Source organism: Trachypithecus francoisi, unplaced genomic scaffold (genome assembly GCF_009764315.1).
Source record: "Trachypithecus francoisi isolate TF-2019V2 unplaced genomic scaffold, Tfra_2.0 Lachesis_group5, whole genome shotgun sequence".
NCBI classification, from domain to species: domain Eukaryota; kingdom Metazoa; phylum Chordata; class Mammalia; order Primates; family Cercopithecidae; genus Trachypithecus; species Trachypithecus francoisi.
Window position 1 is genome coordinate 72,686,741 of NW_022681470.1, and position 20,432 is coordinate 72,707,172.

The window sequence follows — 20,432 nt, forward strand, 5'->3', positions numbered from 1 at the left end:
GCATCTTTTGTGAAAGATGTAGTGAAAGTTTCTCAATCTATTTAAACACCATGTGGAGCTGAAATTCAGTCCATAGCTGACTGATTATGCTTTTATTGAATGTATAATTGTTTGTGGTATAAGTAGGCCTTGCTAAAACAGTCTCTGTTAGGTTTTCATAAAACATTACTCCCCTCCCCCACTGAGGAGTTTCTAACTCTTGCTGGTGCCTCCTCTTTTGCCCAATTGGTGAGTGTTGGATTGCCCTTGAGCTCTTTCCTGTACTCTCTATTCTTCTTTATCTGCACTTTCCTGATTGTTTGAATAGTAGGTCAACTATATGTTGCCAAAATTAAACTAATTTTGCCAAAATTAAATTTTGGCAAATAGATACATATAGTAGCCAACTATATGTCATTGGCTCCCAAACTTTCCTCCACCTGTGACCATCCAAAGAGTTCCAAACCTGTGCATCCAGTGTCTGGATCTCTGGTTGTATGTTTAATAGGCATCTCAAATTAAGTTGGACAAAATGGAACTTAACGATTTCTGTCTCAAAAGCCATCTTATATGCACTATCACCATCTACTTATCTACTAACGCTGAAAATCTAGGAATCATCTTTGATTTCTCCCTTTCTTTCACCTCCCACATAGTACAATTCACCAGTAAGTCCTGTTGGCTTTGCTGCCACATTATGTCACAAATCCAATCACTTTTCATTGCTGTCAGTCTACTATCTCACATCATCATCCTTTTTCCCCTAGATGACTAGTAACTTCTCAGCTTTTCCCTCTCTGTGGTACATATTCCACACAGCAGCCAGAAGTATCTTTTAGAAATGCAAACCAAGTCTGATTCCTGGTGGCTTCTGATTGTATTTAGAATAAATTTAAATTTCTACCATGGCCTATATGGCTTTTCTTATTCTAGATTCTACCTACCTTTAAAATCTCTTCCCAACTCCCATGTCACTTTTCTCATTGCTGATAACACTCTAACCTTTGGCTTTTCTATTTTTTAAAAATGCCTTAGAGAACTTTTGCGTTTGTTCTTTTTATTGGAAATGGTTTGCCCCTAGATATTTGTTTGGCTGCATTCTTGTCATTCTGGTGGCATTTCAAATCCCTTCTCAATGAAGACTCCTTGGCCACCTGCTTTAAATTAAATTAGCCAAACCTCTATCCAACAATAACTTTCTCTAACAGTACCTTGCTTTGTTTTCCTCATAGCTTTATCACTTAATCATTTATTTGCTTGTTTATTATCTCTGTCTTCTAGAAAAGTTTTCCAATAGCAGAAACTTTGTTCTGTTCTCAGCATTTAGCATAGTTCTGATACATAAAAGATGCTGAATAAATGTTATGAGATAAGGCAACTCAATGCTCTGGGAAAATAGGCCGTTTTGCAGGGTTACTGTGATGTTTCGATGGTAACGTATAGAGATACTCTGTAATAATTGCTATTGTGGTTATAATGTTATTGTGGGATGTGATACCAAGAAACTACTTTGTAAAACTTGTATTTTAACATCAGATATTTCATGTAGGTTTGAAACTTATGTAAGTTTATCAAGAGAAATATCCTTTTTAAGAAAAAATCTGGAGTATTTTATGTATACTTAGTTATGTTATTCTGCCACCTGGTGGATATTAACACGTATGTAATGAAATTGTTTTCCTTATAGTGCAGTTTGATCCCTTAAAGAAAAACTTTAGATAATGACTGGTATTAGCAAAATTGACGTAGTTGTCCAATTGAATCAACTAACAATATTTAAATTATTTTTCAGAATCCTAGTAAGCTTAGTAGTGAAATCAGGAAATGATTTCCCATGAAATTAAATAGCCTAATACAAAATGTCTCCTTTTTCACCAGAAAACTGACAGTCTAGTAATTGAGAATTTTGTTACATAAGAATAGAAAGTACACAGTTGTTACTTATATCTATTTGCCAAAATTAAATTTCTTTCTAAAGTTTTGTTTAAAATATGTGTAACTGTAAAATATGTAACACATTTTTACCTGGTAGTAAATATTATGTATGTGTGTATATAAGAAATTTTGGATACTTTCCTAATATTTACGGATGAGTTCATAGCTCATTGCTAATAATAACAGATTTTCTAAAATCATGAATGGCAAAATTAGTATATTTTTTATTAAAGCATGCCAAAAAAGTAGTTTTTGCGTTAGTAATACATTTTATGGTGTATATTTTCAAACAGAGTATCTACTCAGACAAAAAAAAGTAGAGATAGATTAGGAGACATTTCAGTATATGCTCAGTTAATATTCTGTTAGCATAATAAAACTAATTGGAGCATGTTTTTTAAATGCAGACTTTCTTTATATAAAAGTATTGCTCAGCTTTAGTACAGAATCGTAATTTTCTTTAATGTAACGATGAGTGGGCAATAAATAGCTGATTGCTTACGATGTTTGACAAATGTCATTTGTGCCAATAATTTTTCGGTAAGTCCTGATCTAGGTTAATATTTGAGTAGCATAAGCAGAAACAGTTTCTATAGTTAGGAAAAAAAAACTAGGAAACTGTTTACTATGTAGTTTAGCCACAGAACAGGACAATATTCAGCATCTTTTTTCTTACACACACATTATTTTTAACCTTTACTACATTTATACCTTACAAGCTATTTTTATGAGGATCTGTAGGTTTACTTGACATACCTTATATTTTTCAGCAAGGTAAAGCATACTCAGTTTTCTCAGTTAAGTAGATACAAATTACATATGGTTTTAAGATAAATATATTATTTGCCACTTATACTCTGATCTGTTTAATGTAGATGATAGTGAAAAAAGTTAAAATGAGTTTTTAAAAGTAATTTTGCATTCTTTTGTGTTCTCTTTCTCTGTTAGTCTGTGCAGATAATAATCATGTCCGGACGTGGACAGTAACACGATTCAGAGGAATGATCTCCACTCAACCAGGTTCTACTCCTTTAGCATCATTCAAGATACTCTCCCTGGAAGAGACAGAAAGTCATGGTAGCTATTCCTCTGGAAATGACATAGGTGAGTTAGGTTATTTTAGGGCATTTTTAGGTACTATATTAGCTGTTCAGAAGAAGCATATCAACTAATAAAACCATAAAAACGAGTTTTAAATACAAATTTTTTATTTTAATTTTGAGATTCTAAACAGAATTTTAGTGTATCTTTCTGATTAAATTCTATAAATTCACGAAATTATTTTATTGCAGCATTTTTCATTAAAATGTTAGGAGAGCACATTTTTCTTATTAATGTTTCCTCATTTAAAGAATGTCTTCTTCACATGTTAGCTACTTTTATTATTAAAACTGTAATAGCTGTGTACATTTGATATTTGAAATTTTTTTTGTTAATCTACTGAAAATAAAATTTGAAGCTAGAAAATGTTCCTATATAATGAGTCATTTTGATGACATCATAATATTCATTACGAAACAACGTAGCATGTCTCCATTGATGTTCTGTGATTTCAGCAAAAGGTGTATAAGTTTAGTTTAGATTTTCTCTCTATACACCATACATACATGTGCACATGGACACTCACACATCCACACGTGTGCATACACATACACAGTCTTCATAGAGATCATTCCACCCCCGGCCCCATTTGAAAGAATCTTACTGTCCTTATAAGCCACTTAAGAGAATTCTACCACAGCCTTATGATTTTTAGAAAGAGAAATATACAGTGTTACCAGTTTTAACAGTTGTTATGTAATCCCAGTTCTCTGCATGATGCTAGGCACTGGAAGTTTATATTGTTATTTATTAAACAAATATTTATTGAGTGCTTGTGTTCTAAGACATTTAAGAAAGTGCAGTGAACATCAACTTATGATGTAGTGAGCAGTAGGAGTTAAATGAAACAATTGTATTTTGCAACTCTGCTTAAAGGCATAGGTCAAAAAGAACCCAGAGGAGACAGTGCCAGAATCTGTGTTAGAGGTTGTAATATATGCTCTCATTTAATCTTCTTGACAATTTAGGAGGTAGATACCCCACTTAATGTTGACGGAAGCTGAGATTCAGACAGCACTTCATAGAAGTTTTAATGTTTGAACTGATAACATGAAGGATAGACATTTGTTGGGTGTGTAAGATTCTAGAGTTGGAACATTCCTGGCAGAGAAAACAGCAGGTTAAAAGGGTAGAAGCCAGGGGAACTTGGCAAGTTTGGAAAATGTCAGGAAGGTCATTAATTGTTAGATTATAGGATATGTGGGTAAGAATAGTAAGACATACTGAGTGAATAGGCCAGTCCCAGATCATGGAAGGCATCTATATATCAAACTAAGAAATTTAGATTTTATCTTGTAAGTAATGGGGACCTTTTGAAGAATTTTGAGATTGATACTGATTTGTGATATATATAATTCATCTTTCAAGAGCATGCAAGAAAACTTGACAGTGAAGACTTAAGAGAGTGAAACAAGGAAACCAGAAAGGAGGAATTTATTAACCAAAGTGCATGGTAGTCATTGACTAGATGTGGCAGGCATGAGAGAGGAAGGAGTCTAAAGTGACCCCAAGGATTCTTGGGGAATGGAGTAGTTGAGTATTACTTACTAAATACAGAAATATAGAAAGAAGAACTTATTTTGAAAACAAAGATGAATTCAGACTTGTGTATTTTGAGTGATAATACGTATGGATACTATTCTGTGGTGTGAAGATATACCTGGTCTCTGGAGAAAGACCTTAACTAGAAGTTATGTTTATGAGTATTCTGCATATAAGAAGCACCTGAAAGCCCCAGGAGTAGATGTATTGTTGAAGGAGAGCATGTGTATTGTGAATACAAAGATATTTATAAACAGCCCTGTGAATTAATTATAAAACCCAGTAAGATAAAGGGGACAGGGAGGGTTTTCATTCCTCTTTACGGTGGTATTTAAAATACATATATCCTCAGAGATAATTGGACATATAGATCAGTGGAACAGCGTAGAGTCCAGATTCAGTAGAGTGGTAAAGGTGGAATCTACATTGTAGTGGGTAATGGGGTAATAGATATTGGAGGTGTCCATGAAAGAAAGAAGTAGTGGAGCTAGTTGGAAGGCAAGGAAGTTCAAAGGTCATATTTTTACACATAATCTTAGCCAAAAGGCCGAGAAGCAATCGAAGGTCATATTTTTTATTCCTCCAACTTTCTCCCTCATTAAAGTTAGGAAAGATCTGGGGATATTTTGTATTCCAAGGAAAGGAGCCAATTTGGGAAGGGAGGTGGGGAAAGAGAGGGCAAAGAATTAAGCTGTGAAGAATAGATTATGGGTCAGTCTCATGTCAATATGAGGTTCAAGGGGAGAGAAGATACAGTTCTATAGTCTTCTCATTCCTAGTTATTTTATTCTGAGTTATTTTATTCATGGTCACTGTTTTAACCTTGTTAATGAGTTATTGAATGAGGACTGTCATTTCATTTTAATAAAATTAGAGATCAGAAAGTTCCAGTAATTGAGCAACTGCGTAGTACAGTGAAGAGCCAGACAGCTTAGGTTTGTTTGAATTCCACTTCTGTCATAAAGACCTATGAGATCTTTCGTTAACTAATCTCTTGGTGCCTTATTTTTCTCATCTGTAAAATGGAGATAGTAAATAATAGCACCTCCCTTAAGTGGTTATTATGGTGATTAAAATGAGTTTATATTTGGAAAGCATTTACGGTGGCATATGCTAAGTACAGTATAAGTATTTGCTAACTAATAATAAAGATGACATTGGTTCATTTATTAAGTACATGTATGATTCGTGTAACATAACTTGGGATATATTGTCTTTAAAAATTTTATTGTAAAACTTTTTACAATACTTTTTATGAATTGTAAGTTGATACTGTTTTAGCTACTATGTATAATGGGAAAAGAGAATTATTAAAATTTTATGTTTAAGTTTTAAAGAAAAACTTTTTTCTTTATGTTATTGTTCAGGATCTTTCTAAAATATAATAGGCTATTTATCTGTCTTGCCAAATACAATAAAGTGAAAATAATTGAATCTTTCATTTTAGATTGAAAAGCTTCAGGGTGCAACCCAGTAGTAAATTTTATGCTGTACTTTAGTCTTCATACTGTACTTTGTTTTTCTCTTTTGGTTTACCAATTACCTTATATAAAATTGTGTGTGTTTTTTTTTTAATTTGTATCCTTAAAAAGAAGAAATACTAAAGGAAGAAATGTGGTTAACAGAAGCTTCAACTAATTACATTCCATCTGATGAAGTTTCACTTTATATTTTAAGATTTTGTGTGTTGTCTTCTCAAAAAAGTAAAATCAGTACATGAAATGACTTAATGTATATGCCTTTTTTAAGTTATAAGAATCTAAGCACATCCCCAAAGATAGTAAATATCTTAACAGGTCTCCGGCTAGTACTGTTAACGTAGCACCTTAGGACATTTTTTCCTTTAGCTTTTACAGCCTTAGTTATATGTAAAATATAACTTAGAAATAATTGTGTATTTCTTTAAAAATTTTTTAATGCAAATTGAAGTACTTGTATACATTTATTCCATGTCTGATTGTGAGCTGAAATGTGATACCATATTGGTATGTATGAGAAATTCTTTTCTTGTATTAAGAGTAATGTTCCTTTTGTAAAATGAAAGAACTAAAATTTTAATTTTTTGACATTTTTGTTTTCTGATCAAGGACCTTTTGGAGAGCGAGACGATCAACAGGTGTTTATCCAGAAAGTTGTTCCCATCACCAACAAACTATTTGTAAGACTCTCATCTACTGGAAAAAGGTAGCACTTTATTGTAAAAATATTTGTATTCAGAAGCCACCTTTTGTCTTACAAAACATATGGCATAATTTGACATACTGATCAAAGAGTGCTAGTAGAAACAAATTGTTGGGAGAGAAGTCTGTTATCTCATAATCATAACTCAAAATGAAGACAGTATACGTTATGCTTACTTTCTGGGATTTAAGAGTTTCACTGATGCTGTGGACAGTTAGGAGGGACTAGTGGTAGAATAAAAACACAGTCAACTTTTTTTCATGGCCAAACATAAATACTTATTACTTTTGTTATTATAAGCAGTTTCTTTCTTTAAAAAACCTAGAACTTGAATTTATTTTCCATCCCATATAAATCTGTATACATTATTTATGTTTCTCAAATAAAACATATGACAGATTTCCTGACATTCAGTATCCCCTTTTAAAATAAAAATGACAAATACTGATTATTAACACTAATGTACATAATCTTGGCACAGCTTACAGCATAGCACCCATGTTTTATTTTCTATTTTAAACTAATTTCTGTCTACTTTAACATGGAGAGAAATTATCTGTCTCCGTGAGAGCAGGATTCCTGTCTTTATGCGGTCTCCTCAGTATTTGTATGTGAATGCTGCCCTTATGCTTCCATTATATGGCACTGGCAGTATTCCTCTGTTTAGTCTTTTCTATTCAAACTTAAAGAACATAGTGATTTTGCTGAACTAATTCTGGCACTTCCTGTTACTAGCTATGTAAATGCAACTCAAGTTATTGTATTTCCCTTAGCCCAATTTCTTTATAAAATAAGGTTCAACGACTTTGGCAGGATATCATAGGATAAAATAAATTTCAAACATGTAATATCTTACATGGTACCTAACCATAATAGATGTACAGTAGAAGTTAATTTCCTCTTCCTTTTGACTGAAATTTTACTTCTTTTAAAATTATTATTTATAACCTCAGATTTTACGTCAACATTTCTCTGCTTTAAAAACAAATTTTTTGACGATGAGAATACATGGACACATGGGAGGGAACAACAGACAACAGGGAGCCTGTTGGGGGTGACGGAGGATGGAGAGAGCGAGTGCATCAGGAAGAATAGCTAATGGATGCCAGGCTTAATACCTAGGTGACAGGTTGATCTATGCAGCAAACCAGTATGGCACATGTTTACCTATGTAACAGACCTGCACATCCTGCACATGTAGCCCAGAACTTAAAAGTTGCAGGGAAAAAGTTTTTTTGCATGTCAAACAAATGAAAAAAGTAAAATTCCTATTAAGAGTCCATTAGGAAGGTTATTGTTTTCATTTTATTTATTTATTCATTTATTTATGAATGAGACAGAGTCTTGCTCTGTTGCCAGGCTAGAATGCTGTGGCGCGATCTCGGCTCACTGCAACCTCCAGACATGTGTCTGCTCATGTCCTTTTCCCACTTTTTAATGGAGTCGTGTTTTACTTGCTGATTTAAGTTCCTTATAGATGCTGGATATTAGACCTTTGTCAGATGCATAGTTTGCAGATATTTTCTCCTATCCTGTAGGTTGTCTGTTTACTCTGTTGATAGTTTTTGTGGCGCAAGTGCTCTTTACTTTGGTAAGGAAGGTCCCACTTGTCAATTTTTGTTTTTGTTGCAGTTGCTTTTGGAGTCTTTGTCATGAAATCTTTGCCAGGGCTGATGTCCAGAATAATATTTCCTCGATTTCCTTCTAGGGTTTTTACAGTTTTAGGTTTTACATTTAAGTCTTTAATCCATCTTTTGTTGATTTTTGTATGTAGTGAGAGGAAGGGATTGAATTTGAATCTTCTGCAAATGGCTAGCCAGTAATCCCAGCACCATTTATTGAATAGGGAGTCCTTTCCCCATTGTTTATTATCAGCTTTGTTGAAGATCAGGTGGTTGCAAGTATGTGGCTTTGTTTTCTGGGTTCTCCATCCTGTTCCATTGGTCTGTGTGTTTGTTTTTGTACCAGTACCATGCTATTTTAGTTACTGTAGCCTTGTAGGATAGTTTAAAGTTGGGTAGTGTGACGTCTCTGGATTTGTTCATTTGCTTAGGATTGCTTTGGCTATTTGGGCTCTTTTTTGGTTTCATATGAACTTTTGAATAGTTTTGTTTTGTTTTGTTTTATTTTGTTTTTGAGATGGAATCTCGCTCTGTCGCCCAGGCTGGAGTGCAGTGGCACAATCTCGGCTTACTGCAAGCTCCGCCTCCCTGGTTCATGCCATTCTCCTGCCTCTGCCTCCTGAGTAGCTGGGATTACAGACACATGCCACCACGCCGACTAATTTTTTGCATCTTTAGAGACGGGGTTTCACTGTGTTAGCCAGGATGGTCTTGATCCCCTGACCTCGTGATCCACCCACCTCTGCCTCCCAAAGTGCTGGGATTACAGGCATGCGCCACTGTGCCTGGCCTAGAAATAGTTTTTTCTAGTTCTATGAAAAATATCCTTGGTAGTTTGATAAGAACAGCATTGATGTAATTACTTTGTGTAGCATGGCCATTTTAACAAGATTAATTCTTTCTATCCATGGTCATGGAATGTTTTTCCATTTGTTTGTGTTGTCTGCTTTCTTTGAGCAGTGTTTTGTAATTCTTGTTGTAAAGATCTTTCACCTCTCTGGTTTGCTGTATGTCTAGGTATTTTATTCTTTTTGTGGCTATTGTTAATGGGATTGCATTCTTGATTTGGCTCTCAGTTTTAATGGTAATTGCTGTATAGAAATGCTACTGATTTTGGTACATTGATTTTGTTTTTTAAAACTTTGCTGAAGTTGTTTATTGAATCTAGGAGCCTTTGGCAGAGACTATGGGGTTTTCTAGGTATAGAATCATTTGATTTTCATTTTAATGTTACTAATCCTGTTGATTTTAAAATTTTATGGTTGCATTTTCAACATCTCTCTTAATATTTTGGTGAATAAATTATTTGAGAGATGAAATTTTTACATTAAAATTCATTATCTCAGATTCCCTAAATTACTGTGATTTAGTGTTCTCTGCATATTCAGTGAAGAAATTGCCAAATGTTTTTAAAACTGGTATCGTAACATTCTCTAACAATGTAGTATATCATATTTACTTATTTAATTCTAATATCCCCTCTTCTGTTATTTCTAATATTCCCCTTTCAGTTATTTCTAACAGTAACAGTGTGTTATAATCAACTACAATTTCTGCATAATAAAACAAATTTTATAATTTTTAAGTTTATGATTCCAAAGGAAAAGCTATAGTTACAAAAATAACATGCAGAAATTACTCTGTAGAATTGAATAGAAAATCAGCCCTTTATAAATCTATAGTGAACCAAAGATTTTGTTTAAGGACAGTTCAGGCTCCTAATAGTGAGAAGTGAAATGAAAGGGTTTTATTTAAAGGAAGCAGGAAAAAAACCTTGTAGAAAATTTTAAATATAAAGGAGTTTTACAAAATCTATTCCATAGGGGAAAAAAAGAGCAAAATTATGTTAGTTTTGTAGAAGCATTAGGGTCACAGTGGATACCCCTATGACAAAAGATAGGCTAGCAGGAGAAAACATTACAAATTGATTTTATTATACTTTTATATGGCACGAGAGCCTTCAGAATGAAGACCCAAAGACAGAAGGAAAAGTGTCCATTTTTACGTTTAGGTTAGAAAAAGCAAGGACAGCCATGTAGAACTGTGACTGGACAAAAAGGTGTAAGTTAACACAAATAGACTGAGTAGAGAAATCCTGCGGGAACTGTCTCCGTGTGGCGTTCCTTTCTCCCAGGGATGGGGCAGAACCCCTCTGTAGTGAGGGCCTTAATTTCTTTATGGCCAGCTGTTCACAGAAAGATAGGGAACTGTTAGGGTAATATTTTTGTGCTTCATGGCTAGCTTTGGGGAAAGAGGGTTCTGGTTTCTCTGACCCACCTTGGGGAAAAAGAAGATTGTCTCTATGGCTTGCCTTGCAGGTCAGAGAGAAACTTTGCTTCTGAGGGTATTTTCTGAGACCCAAGTTTTCATATGCATACAAATGTTGATTTGTTTTATTTGAAACATTAACAGGAATCTGAAGAGGGGGTTGTTGGACATTTTAAATCAATTTACAGATATTATTTAAAAATAAATGTAATTCACTAAATTATGATCATCTTGATAGATACAGGAATAAAATCTGACAATTCATCATCTATTTATGATTTTTAAAAACCCTAGCAACTAAAAAAAGGGGGAATTTTAAAATCTGATAATGCCCATGAAAATAATTCTTTCAAACTTTATATTGGCAAAATATTAAAAACTTCTTTTGTGTGATATTGTGAAATACGTATTTGGTCTTTGTCTCTGCTTCCTGGTATATACCTTCAAAAAGTCTTGAAGTCTTCCAAATGATAAGTGTCTTTTTGTATGCCAGTGAGTTGACTGATGGCAGGTCACCAGAAAGACCAAGATGGGAGTAGAAGATTGACACTTTCAGCCCCACCCTGCAACCTTTGAGAAGGGGAGAGGAGCTGAAGGCTAAGTTGATCATCAATGGCCAATGATTTAATCAATCATGCTTATGTAATGAAGCCTCCATTAAAATAATAATAATAACTGACTTCAGAGGGCTTCCAGATAGCTGAAAACCTGGAGGTTCTGGAGGGTGGCGTGCCCAGGGAGGGCATGGAAGCTCCATGCTCTTTCCCACACACCTTACCCTGGGAATCTATTGTTCATCTGTACCCTTTGTAATTAACCAGTTAATGTGAGTTTTTCTCTGAATTCTGTGAGCCACTCTAGGAAATTAGTTGAACCTAAGGAGGAGGCTCTGGGAACCCTGATTTACACTCAGTTAGAAGCACAGGCAAAATAACCTGAGGCTTGTGATCAGCCTCTGAAGTGGAGCTCAGCTTTGTGAGACTGAGTCTTCTACCTGTCACACTAGCTGATATGACAGACAGTGTCAGAATTAAATTGAATTAGAGGACACTTAGCTGGTGTCTGCTGGAGAATCGATTGCTTGCTTTGTGTTTGGTGAACCCCTCCACCCCATTTGGTCACAGAACCCTTTTTGTTGGGAAGTAGTGAAGGACATTCTACTCCAAAATATGCCAAATTGGTATATTGATTATTTTGAGGTGAAAACATTGGAGAAATTGTCATTTCAGAAGGAGATAGCTGACCTCTCTCTTTTTTTACATGCAGCAAGCCAAAAGATTTTCTGGGAGTGTTATCCTCCCTGTACCAGGACAAGAGAGTGGGAACTGGGGGCTGCAGTGGACCTGAGTGAATATGCTTACCTTCCACTAGCTTTGCATTGTCCCACTATATATATATATGTATATGTATATGTATAATATATACATATCTTCTAGTGACTCCGTTAGAAAGGTACTGCCTCTAGTCAGATTTTCTTTATCCTGTCATTTGTTCTCCAGTTTATCATTCTTTGTCTAATTGTGTAAAAGCATCTTGCTTTGGCTGCTTCTTTGGACCTCACTCTCTGGTGAAGATTCCCATGTACATATAAAACTAATAAAACCTATATACTTCTCTCTCGTCAGTCTGTGTGGTGTCAGTTTGGTTTCTAGATCCAGCCAAGAGCCCACATAACTAAAGGGCATTTGGAGGTAAACTTTCACTTTCCTTAGAGTTGATTGTTGCATGAGAGTACAGGAAAAATACTTTGGTTTGTTTATTCCTGTATTCACAAACCTTGAGATCAAGAATGAGACTAGGATAGTCTTTATCACTACATGTGGGCATGTAGGAATTAACTTTTTCCCTCCTTTTTGTCCGGCCTACTAGGAAGCTCATCTAAGCTTCATACTCTATTCCTGTATGTTTCTCAAATTCATGTGGGTGATATTTTTTCTTTGTCTATTTTTTTGAACTTGCGTTTGCCTATACCGATTTTTATTTTTTAATAAACTCCCTCAACTCTGAAGTAGGCTGGGATAACTAATTCAGCCAAGTACAATTCAGGTAGCCCTTACATGACTTTGGAAAAAAAATCATTTGCTGATGTTATCCCTTGGTTTCCTCATTTGTTAATGTGGATAGTAATTGTTCTCTCTCGGGTTCTTTTTATCTTTTATGAAAATCAAATAGCCATAAAAATCTTTTTTTAAAGTTAAGAGTATTATCCTAATGATGGATACAATATGGGCTATCTCCATAGAGCTGTATATTTCTTCTGGTTTCAGATTTTTAAAATTTACACATAAATTTTAAACGATTTTTTAAAAGTCTTTTCTAGTATACCATGTTTGCTTGCTTTATTTCTTTCTGCCTTTTTAGTTTCATAGCTTCTTTTTAAATAATTGCTCATTCCCATCAGGGCTCTTTCTGCTTTTCTTTTGCAGAATATGTGAGATCCAGGCTGTTGACTGTACTACAATATCTTCATTTACAGTGAGGGAATGTGAAGGATCCAGTAGGATGGGCTCGAGACCGAGGCGTTACTTGTTCACAGGCCATACAAATGGCAGCATTCAAATGTGGGATCTGACCACTGCTATGGATATGGTTAACAAAAGTGAAGATAAGGGTAGGTTCTCATGCAGAAAGATGTTTTTGTCACAAGGTTAAGCTTTTCACATAAGCGATTATGACGACTATTTGTTCTCCTAAGATGTAGGTGGTCCAACTGAGGAAGAGCTACTCAAATTACTGGATCAATGTGATCTGAGCACATCTCGCTGTGCTACTCCTAACATCAGTCCGGCAACTTCTGTAGTTCAGCATAGCCACTTACGAGAATCAAATTCTAGGTAGGTTAAAGAGTTGGGTATTATAAACAAAATTTATTTGTTTTGGGGAAATTGACTGAAATACTGTAATCACATAGTTGTTCTAGAAAGCCATACTTTTCAAGGTACATTTTATATTCAGACATTATGTTAATTTTTTAACAGTTTTACTAAATTTCTTGATAGGCATATCTGTTTCTTTTCATAGAAAAATATTTTTTGCCTTTTAACTTATTTTGTGAATTGCTGCCAAATTGGAAGCCTATTATGTGATCAAGAATTTATTCAAAGGAAATTAGGAAAATCACATGTCACCTTGGTTAGTATGTGAAGCTTTAATTATTGTCCTGTCTCAGGGACAGTATTAATCTGTGATTCTATTATGTTGTCTAGTCTTACATTTAAACATTATGTACTTGTAATATAAAGTTCCGTAATGTCTTTTTAGTTATCATATTGATAAATTCCAAAGTCTGAAGAACCAGGGGCTAAATACTGAATTATGTTGGTTTCATATTAGTTTCAAGGATTTTTCCTCCCATCTTTTTTTTAGCTGTTCAAAAATTCAGCATCTCTGTGAATATATGATGGTATTATTTGCATTAGTAATTTTATATACCATCTATGTAATAAAGAGTACTTGATAAGTATATTTTATAAAGAGAAATGGATATAATACACTTTATATGTTTATGTAGTATGTTTTATTGGTTGTTTAATTAATATGTTCCTGAAAAATCAAAGAGTGAAATCTGAACTGTCATTTTTAAAAACTGTATTTCAGCCTTCAGCTTCAGCACCATGATACCGTCCATGAAGCAGCTACTTATGGTTCCATGAGGCCTTACAGAGAAAGTCCTTTATTAGCAAGGGCAAGAAGGACTGAGAGCTTTCACAGTTATAGGGACTTCCAGACTATTAATTTGAACAGAAATGTAGAAAGAGCTGTCCCTGAAAATGGTAACTTGGGTCCAATACAAGCTGAAGTGAAAGGGGCGACAGGGGAATGTAATATATCTGAGAGAAAGTCTCCTGGAGTAGAAATAAAAAGTTTGAGAGAATTGGATAGTGGATTGGAAGTGTATAAAATAGCTGAAGGTTTTTCAGAATCCAAGAAAAGGTCATCAGAAGACGAAAATGAAAATAAAATAGAGTTTAGGAAGAAAGGAGGATTTGAAGGGGGAGGATTCCTTGGAAGAAAGAAAGTTCCCTATCTGGTCTCATCACCAAGTACTTCTGATGGAGGAACTGACTCCCCTGGTACTGCGTCCCCATCTCCTACAAAGACTACTCCATCTCCTCGGCATAAAAAAAGTGATTCATCAGGTCAGGAGTACAGCTTGTGAAAACTCACCAAAATGAATAGTTGTTTTGTTACATTTAGATGAAAGTTAAACTTTCCTGAATTTTAATACATTAGTTTTTACACTAAAACTTTACAAGATAAAATTGGACATCATTTAATATCTTTTTAACAGAATTACTTGGGATAATGAGAGACAGTAATCATATCTCTTGACATTTTGGAAATTTTTTTAATTTTACAAGTACATTTAACAGATCATTTATAAAGCAGGAGTCCATTTTAACACTTACCTACTTTTATTGGTTTGGAAACATAGTACCACATCTTAATAGGATGGTGCCCATATAGGTGAGCATCCCTTTAGAGCATGGGAAGCAGCAGACTGCATTCCTAATCTTCATCATGCCTGAGACTTGTCTTGCAGTGTTACCTTTAAGTGAATCACATAATTGTCTTTGGAACTTGGTCTCCCAACCCTTATTGTGATTGCAGAGTGTTTACCAGATATTTGATGAGGTGCTATGTTTGTGAAAAACATGTCATGTTATTCAAAAACACTATTGATATTGAATACCAGATACCACTATGTAGTAAGTCTTTTAGGATGATTTTAATTTAGTCTTGCGTCATTTTCTGATTCTCATCATTGGGAGTTCTTAAATCTTAGCAACCATTAGCAATATTCAATGCCAAAATTCCATTGAAACTTTCAAGTTGGAGCAGTTGTCTGTGTTTGAAAAGATGAAATAAAAATAATAATCAAGGGCAAGGCTTTGAGTGCCCAGAAGGGAAAGCCATACCAGTTGCTAACCTGTCTTGTTTTAGGAACCACCATATTTTTTTTTCAGTGTTAATTAACAATCATGATAATCAAATTAAAACACTACTTTATTCACTTGTGGAACTGCAGTTCTGAATTTTGGGTTTAAGGTTTTGGCTGCTGTAAGAATGTGAATTTGAATGTATTTTGAATTGTAAGAGCAAAAGAACTTTTTTGTACAATTTTTTTTTCATTTAATTGGAATGATCTTCAGGTTTCTACAAATACGGTAATTGTAAATTTAAAGCATTAGCATTTATTGGTGAATAATGTATATATCCCCATTCCAAGAAATATAAGTGAGTGAAGTTGAAATAAAATCTTTAAAGTTTACTATATTGCCAGTGGTTTCACAACAGTTCTCTTGTATTTATTTATCAATTAAATCAAATAAAAATGATTATGAGCATGTGTTTTCAGTTATTTAAGGAACAGTTCTGTTTAAAGTGTGCTGTATATGTTTGTTCATTTTTTTGCTTCTTCCCATAATTTAAAAAAATGGGGGGAGGGAGAAGTTAATATGTGTGGAAAATAAGTTATATTATCAATGAAAGAAAGTATTAGACAAAGCATAATTTCAAAATTACTAAGATTGTAATGATCTTACACTCTTCCTCCTCTTTATCACAGTTATGTGAAAGTTGGGTGGGCAAGTAAGAAAATGAAGGAAAGAAGTAGACTAGTGACCAGGAATAAAAGGCCATTAAAAAGAAGGTAGTAGGCTGGGCGCGGTGGCTCAAGCCTGTAATCCCAGCACTTTGGGAGGCCGAGACGGGTGGATCACAAGGTCAGGAGATCGAGACCATCCTGGCTAACACGGTGAAACCCCATCTCTACTAAAAAATACAAAAATCTAGCCGGGCGAGGTGGTGGACGCCTGTAGTCCCAGCTACTTGGGAGGCTGAGGCAGGAGAATGGCGTAAACCTGGGAGGCAGAGCTTGCAGTGAGCTGAGATCCGGCCACTGCACTCCAGCCTGGGCGACAGAGCGAGACTCCGTCTCAAAAAAAAAAAAGAAGGTAGTAACTATTACATGATAGAATCACATAAAAAGGAAACTGACTATACTAGATTGCATTATAGTACAAGTCAAATCTTGTTTGTTTCTTTTGCTTATACGAGATTGAACCTTGATGTTAGAGCAGTGGTTTATGTCTCCTCTGACACTTAATTTGTCAGATTGACCCCATTATGCCTAAGTTTTTTCATTATACCTACCTCATTAGGGTTGCTGTTGGTGGGAGGAAAAAAAGTTGAAATGAATCTGTGTACTTTGTGTGATTGATGAAAAATGAAAACAGAATCGTAATTTTCATGGAAAGAAGTTATTTTCATAACAATAGGATAAGTGATGTTATCCTCATTTCACAGATGAGATCACTGAGACCCACGGGGGATAAATAACTTAGTGACACAGCTTGTTACTTACTGAGCCAACTTTTGAACCCAAGTCTTCCTGTTTCAAGAGTCTGTGGTCCTGTTCCTGGCTCTTATCCAGGTTTGTTAAGACACATATAGTTGCCCAGGCCTCACTCCCACTGCAGTCCTGCTGAATTTGAATCTGCTGGTTGATACATAATAATAGTACACAGTTCATTCTAATGTACATTGTTGGTTGAGAAATTATCCAGAACATCCTACTTTCTTAAATAGGCATAATTTTATCATTTATGTGTAACTCAGAGCTGTTAAGAGTATTTTTTAATAAATATATTAAGCCAGAATTAGTTCACATTTAAGTATTTATTAAGCAAACCATCTTTAGTTTACATGATATCTGTGCATTGGAAATCAACTATTCATTTGTGATAACTGGGAAATAATTAAGTTCCTTATTAATGAATTCTTCCACCTGGATGATGTTTTATTTACTGGTTGTTCATGGATGCCAGCATGATTTTTACATCAGTATATGATACCATAACAGCTTCATACTTGGGTTCCATTTAGTGAAAATTACAATAGATTACCTATAAACACATTTCTTAGAGTTTATTAAAAAACAACTGTTTACTCTTATCAAACAGTTAATATTAAGAATAACAAAACATGGTAGTTCTTAAGCTGAGAATGTGGCATGTACAATTGATAAAACGTGAGTCAGGAGATTTAAATTGAAAGAGGTTCATCGAGAACTGCTCACTGTTTATAAGGGAGAAGTGGTGAGCCAAGGAGCATAGTCCCTGTGTGTAGTATATTATTCCTGTACATGATTTCTTCCAGGTTATGGAACATCAGTGGTGATTTGTTTTATGCGACCACCAGAGCAGGCGCCAGAGAAAAGGCAAGTAGGCAAGGTAAAAAGAAACTTTATTAACTAGCCAATGTGACGGAAGAAAGGGCGAAGTTCACTGGTCTCCGGCGGTGGAGGCCGAGGAAGTCACTTCGGCTTTCTTGGGCGAGGTTCCTGGGTCTGCATACGAGAATGGGCCGAGGAAGTTCGCTCCGGCATTCTCCAGCGAGGTTCCTGGGTCCGCATGTGAAGAGGGCCCAGGAAGTTCCCGCCGCGCTCCTGCCGGGAGCGGCTTTTGTGTCTTGGGCCTGGGAGTGGGACGGCGGCAGGCGGGATGCGGGCCGGTAGAGGGCCGTGTGGCCAGGTAGGTTTCGGTTTCCTCGGTCGGACATCATGCTGCGCCTGCGCAGTTGACCTGTGCCTTCCCCGGGCGCGGGAAATTTGGTGATGAAGAACCCGGAAGTAAGCCATCTTAGTCACCTTTGTTCTTTGTTTCCCTCTCCCTCCGTCCAGACAAGTGGGTCTCAACATGAGAACACCTGGAAGCTTTAAGAAGTACTAATGCCTCAGCCACACACCCTAGACCAACTGAATCAGAATCTCTAGGGGCGAGTCTGCAGTTCGTATAATAGATGCTTGGCACGCAATACCACTTAAAGTAGCAAAGCAACATCTTAGGGTTCTGTGAAATGTATAAATACAAGTAAACTTAGGCATGTAGCAAGGGACAGTGTTCTGGGCAGAAGTCATACAGGCTTCTGTCTGCCCTAAGCTGTGGAGTCAAAATGTAAATGATTCAGCTGAGTTCATGTCTAATTTGATGATTAAATGGATAATGATCCAAGATAAAATCTCCTGCAGTTCTGTATTTTTTTATGTGTTCTGTCAAAAGTTTATACTGTGCTTTTAAAAATACACAGCGATAAAGGTACCTGGTTAATTTTTCAAAAATCAGGATAAGCTCAATCTTCTGAATCTAGCAAAGCGTATTTGTAGACTATGCTTTGTGACTAGCAAACTATTCTTAGAAGAGTCCACCAAGGATTAGGATGCAAGTTTGTGACTACTCCTTCCCTATATACCTTAAGTAGCTCACAGGAGCTGGACACAACCTTGGTTAATGCTTATTTGTGCCAGCCTTAACTTAATTGTCCCAGAATCGGCATATGGGAATAAAAATCAGTAAACTAATCAATCCTATGTTTTCATTTCAGAAAGTATAAAAACTTGGCGAGAACTATATATTTCATATTATGTACAGTCACTGTCAGATATGCACATTTATTTCAGATGTTTTTGCTTATAGCAGTTCTAATAAGGTGGTAGAACTTCTGCTTAATACTGGCCTGTGCTTTTGACACTTATGGTTGGCAAACTGTCTAGGAGTTGGTCAGTCTGAGGAGCTGCTCTCTCACAGAGCTGGATGAAATCTCAATACCCCCAAAGTCCACAATCTTTTACTGTTGGGCCCTGGGGTAATTCATTGTTTTCAGGCAGAGTAAGTAAGACTATCCCTTTACAAATTTATGCCTGCCTCTGGGTGTAGATTCACAAAGTATTGTGAGTATTGTGTGTTAGACAGAGTCATAATATTTTCCTGGGGTCAATAAGACCTTTAAGGATGAAGGAAGACGAGAAGTTTTCTTATTCTGTTTTCCATGAAGAACAAATTCAAATATCCTTGATTTTATGTGGATGATCTGCAAGAAAATTTTTCTTGCCACTGGACTTGGACCAATGACTTTGTAATCCAACTAGAGCAAATGATAGACATTTTTGAACCATGAGAATTGGTACTGTTGCATATCATCTGTTCTTAATGATTCTATGATTAAAATAATGGGTAGTTCTCCAAAAAGAAGGGATATAGTACAGAGTAATATATACATGATATATATACACATAGGTGTAGTCTTGTCTTTACATGTATATATGTTAATACTAGAAGGAACAGATACATTTTTCCTTTTAAAATTTCATGCAGCCTAATTAAATATTGCAAATAGAACAGTAGTTTACATTTGCAATGTGTTAAGTTGAAGATGTCAGTATTCTCTGATATTCAGTGAATTCACAATTTTAAGAGAAACTAGAGTTTCAAAACTATAAAATATGTGAAATAAAAACATTGGTTCAAGTAGAGGTGTTCCTATTGAAACACTTTGTTTTCTCTTCAAAATGTATAAATAAGCATTTTACTCCTTAGATTTTTGGAAAATTCATAAATGCAAGAACAGAGACATTTATGTGTAAGTTATATGTTGCCTTGTCAAAAAGTTTGGTGAGTAACCCTATGTATTGTAAATAAATAGAACCTTCAGCAAAGTTTATTGACCTGGTGCAAAGTTTGGGATTTCATTTAGCAGCTGTGATCATTAGAATAACTGTTCTTGCAGGATTATGTCAACCCTGACAGAAATGGCAGATAGAAATGAACAGCAGTGACATCCTTTCAATAGAATCATTTAGTTTTTGAGCCAGTAACTAACTTACTACTTCTAACAACTGTAGGCCATCTTGAAATTGGCACTGATTATTCAGTTAACCAGTAGCATCACTGCCAAACAGAACCAAGTGACAATTACATACTTTATCTTCCACAAAATAAGAGCAAACCAAGTATTTTTATATGA

General features: G+C 35.3%; 1 protein-coding gene across 4 annotated transcripts in view; it reads left to right on the forward strand.

Annotated features, from left to right (window-relative positions):
- KCTD3 (potassium channel tetramerization domain containing 3) overlaps positions 1 to 15,973 on the forward strand; it is a 57,052-nt gene extending 41,079 nt beyond the window's left edge. For 3 of the 4 annotated variants that reach the window (XM_033195651.1, XM_033195649.1, XM_033195652.1), the window contains 5 exons: positions 2,863 to 3,018; positions 6,645 to 6,741; positions 13,055 to 13,239; positions 13,324 to 13,462; positions 14,226 to 15,972. In XM_033195651.1, coding sequence (XP_033051542.1) covers positions 2,863 to 3,018; positions 6,645 to 6,741; positions 13,055 to 13,239; positions 13,324 to 13,462; positions 14,226 to 14,787 — 1,139 coding nt within the window. In that variant the 3' untranslated portion in view covers positions 14,788 to 15,972. Of the gene's footprint in view, positions 1 to 2,862; positions 3,019 to 6,644; positions 6,742 to 13,054; positions 13,240 to 13,323; positions 13,463 to 14,225 lie in introns of all 4 variants that reach the window. The other variant, XM_033195648.1, reaches the window with a different exon arrangement.
- Positions 15,974 to 20,432: the final 4,459 nt, after the last annotated feature.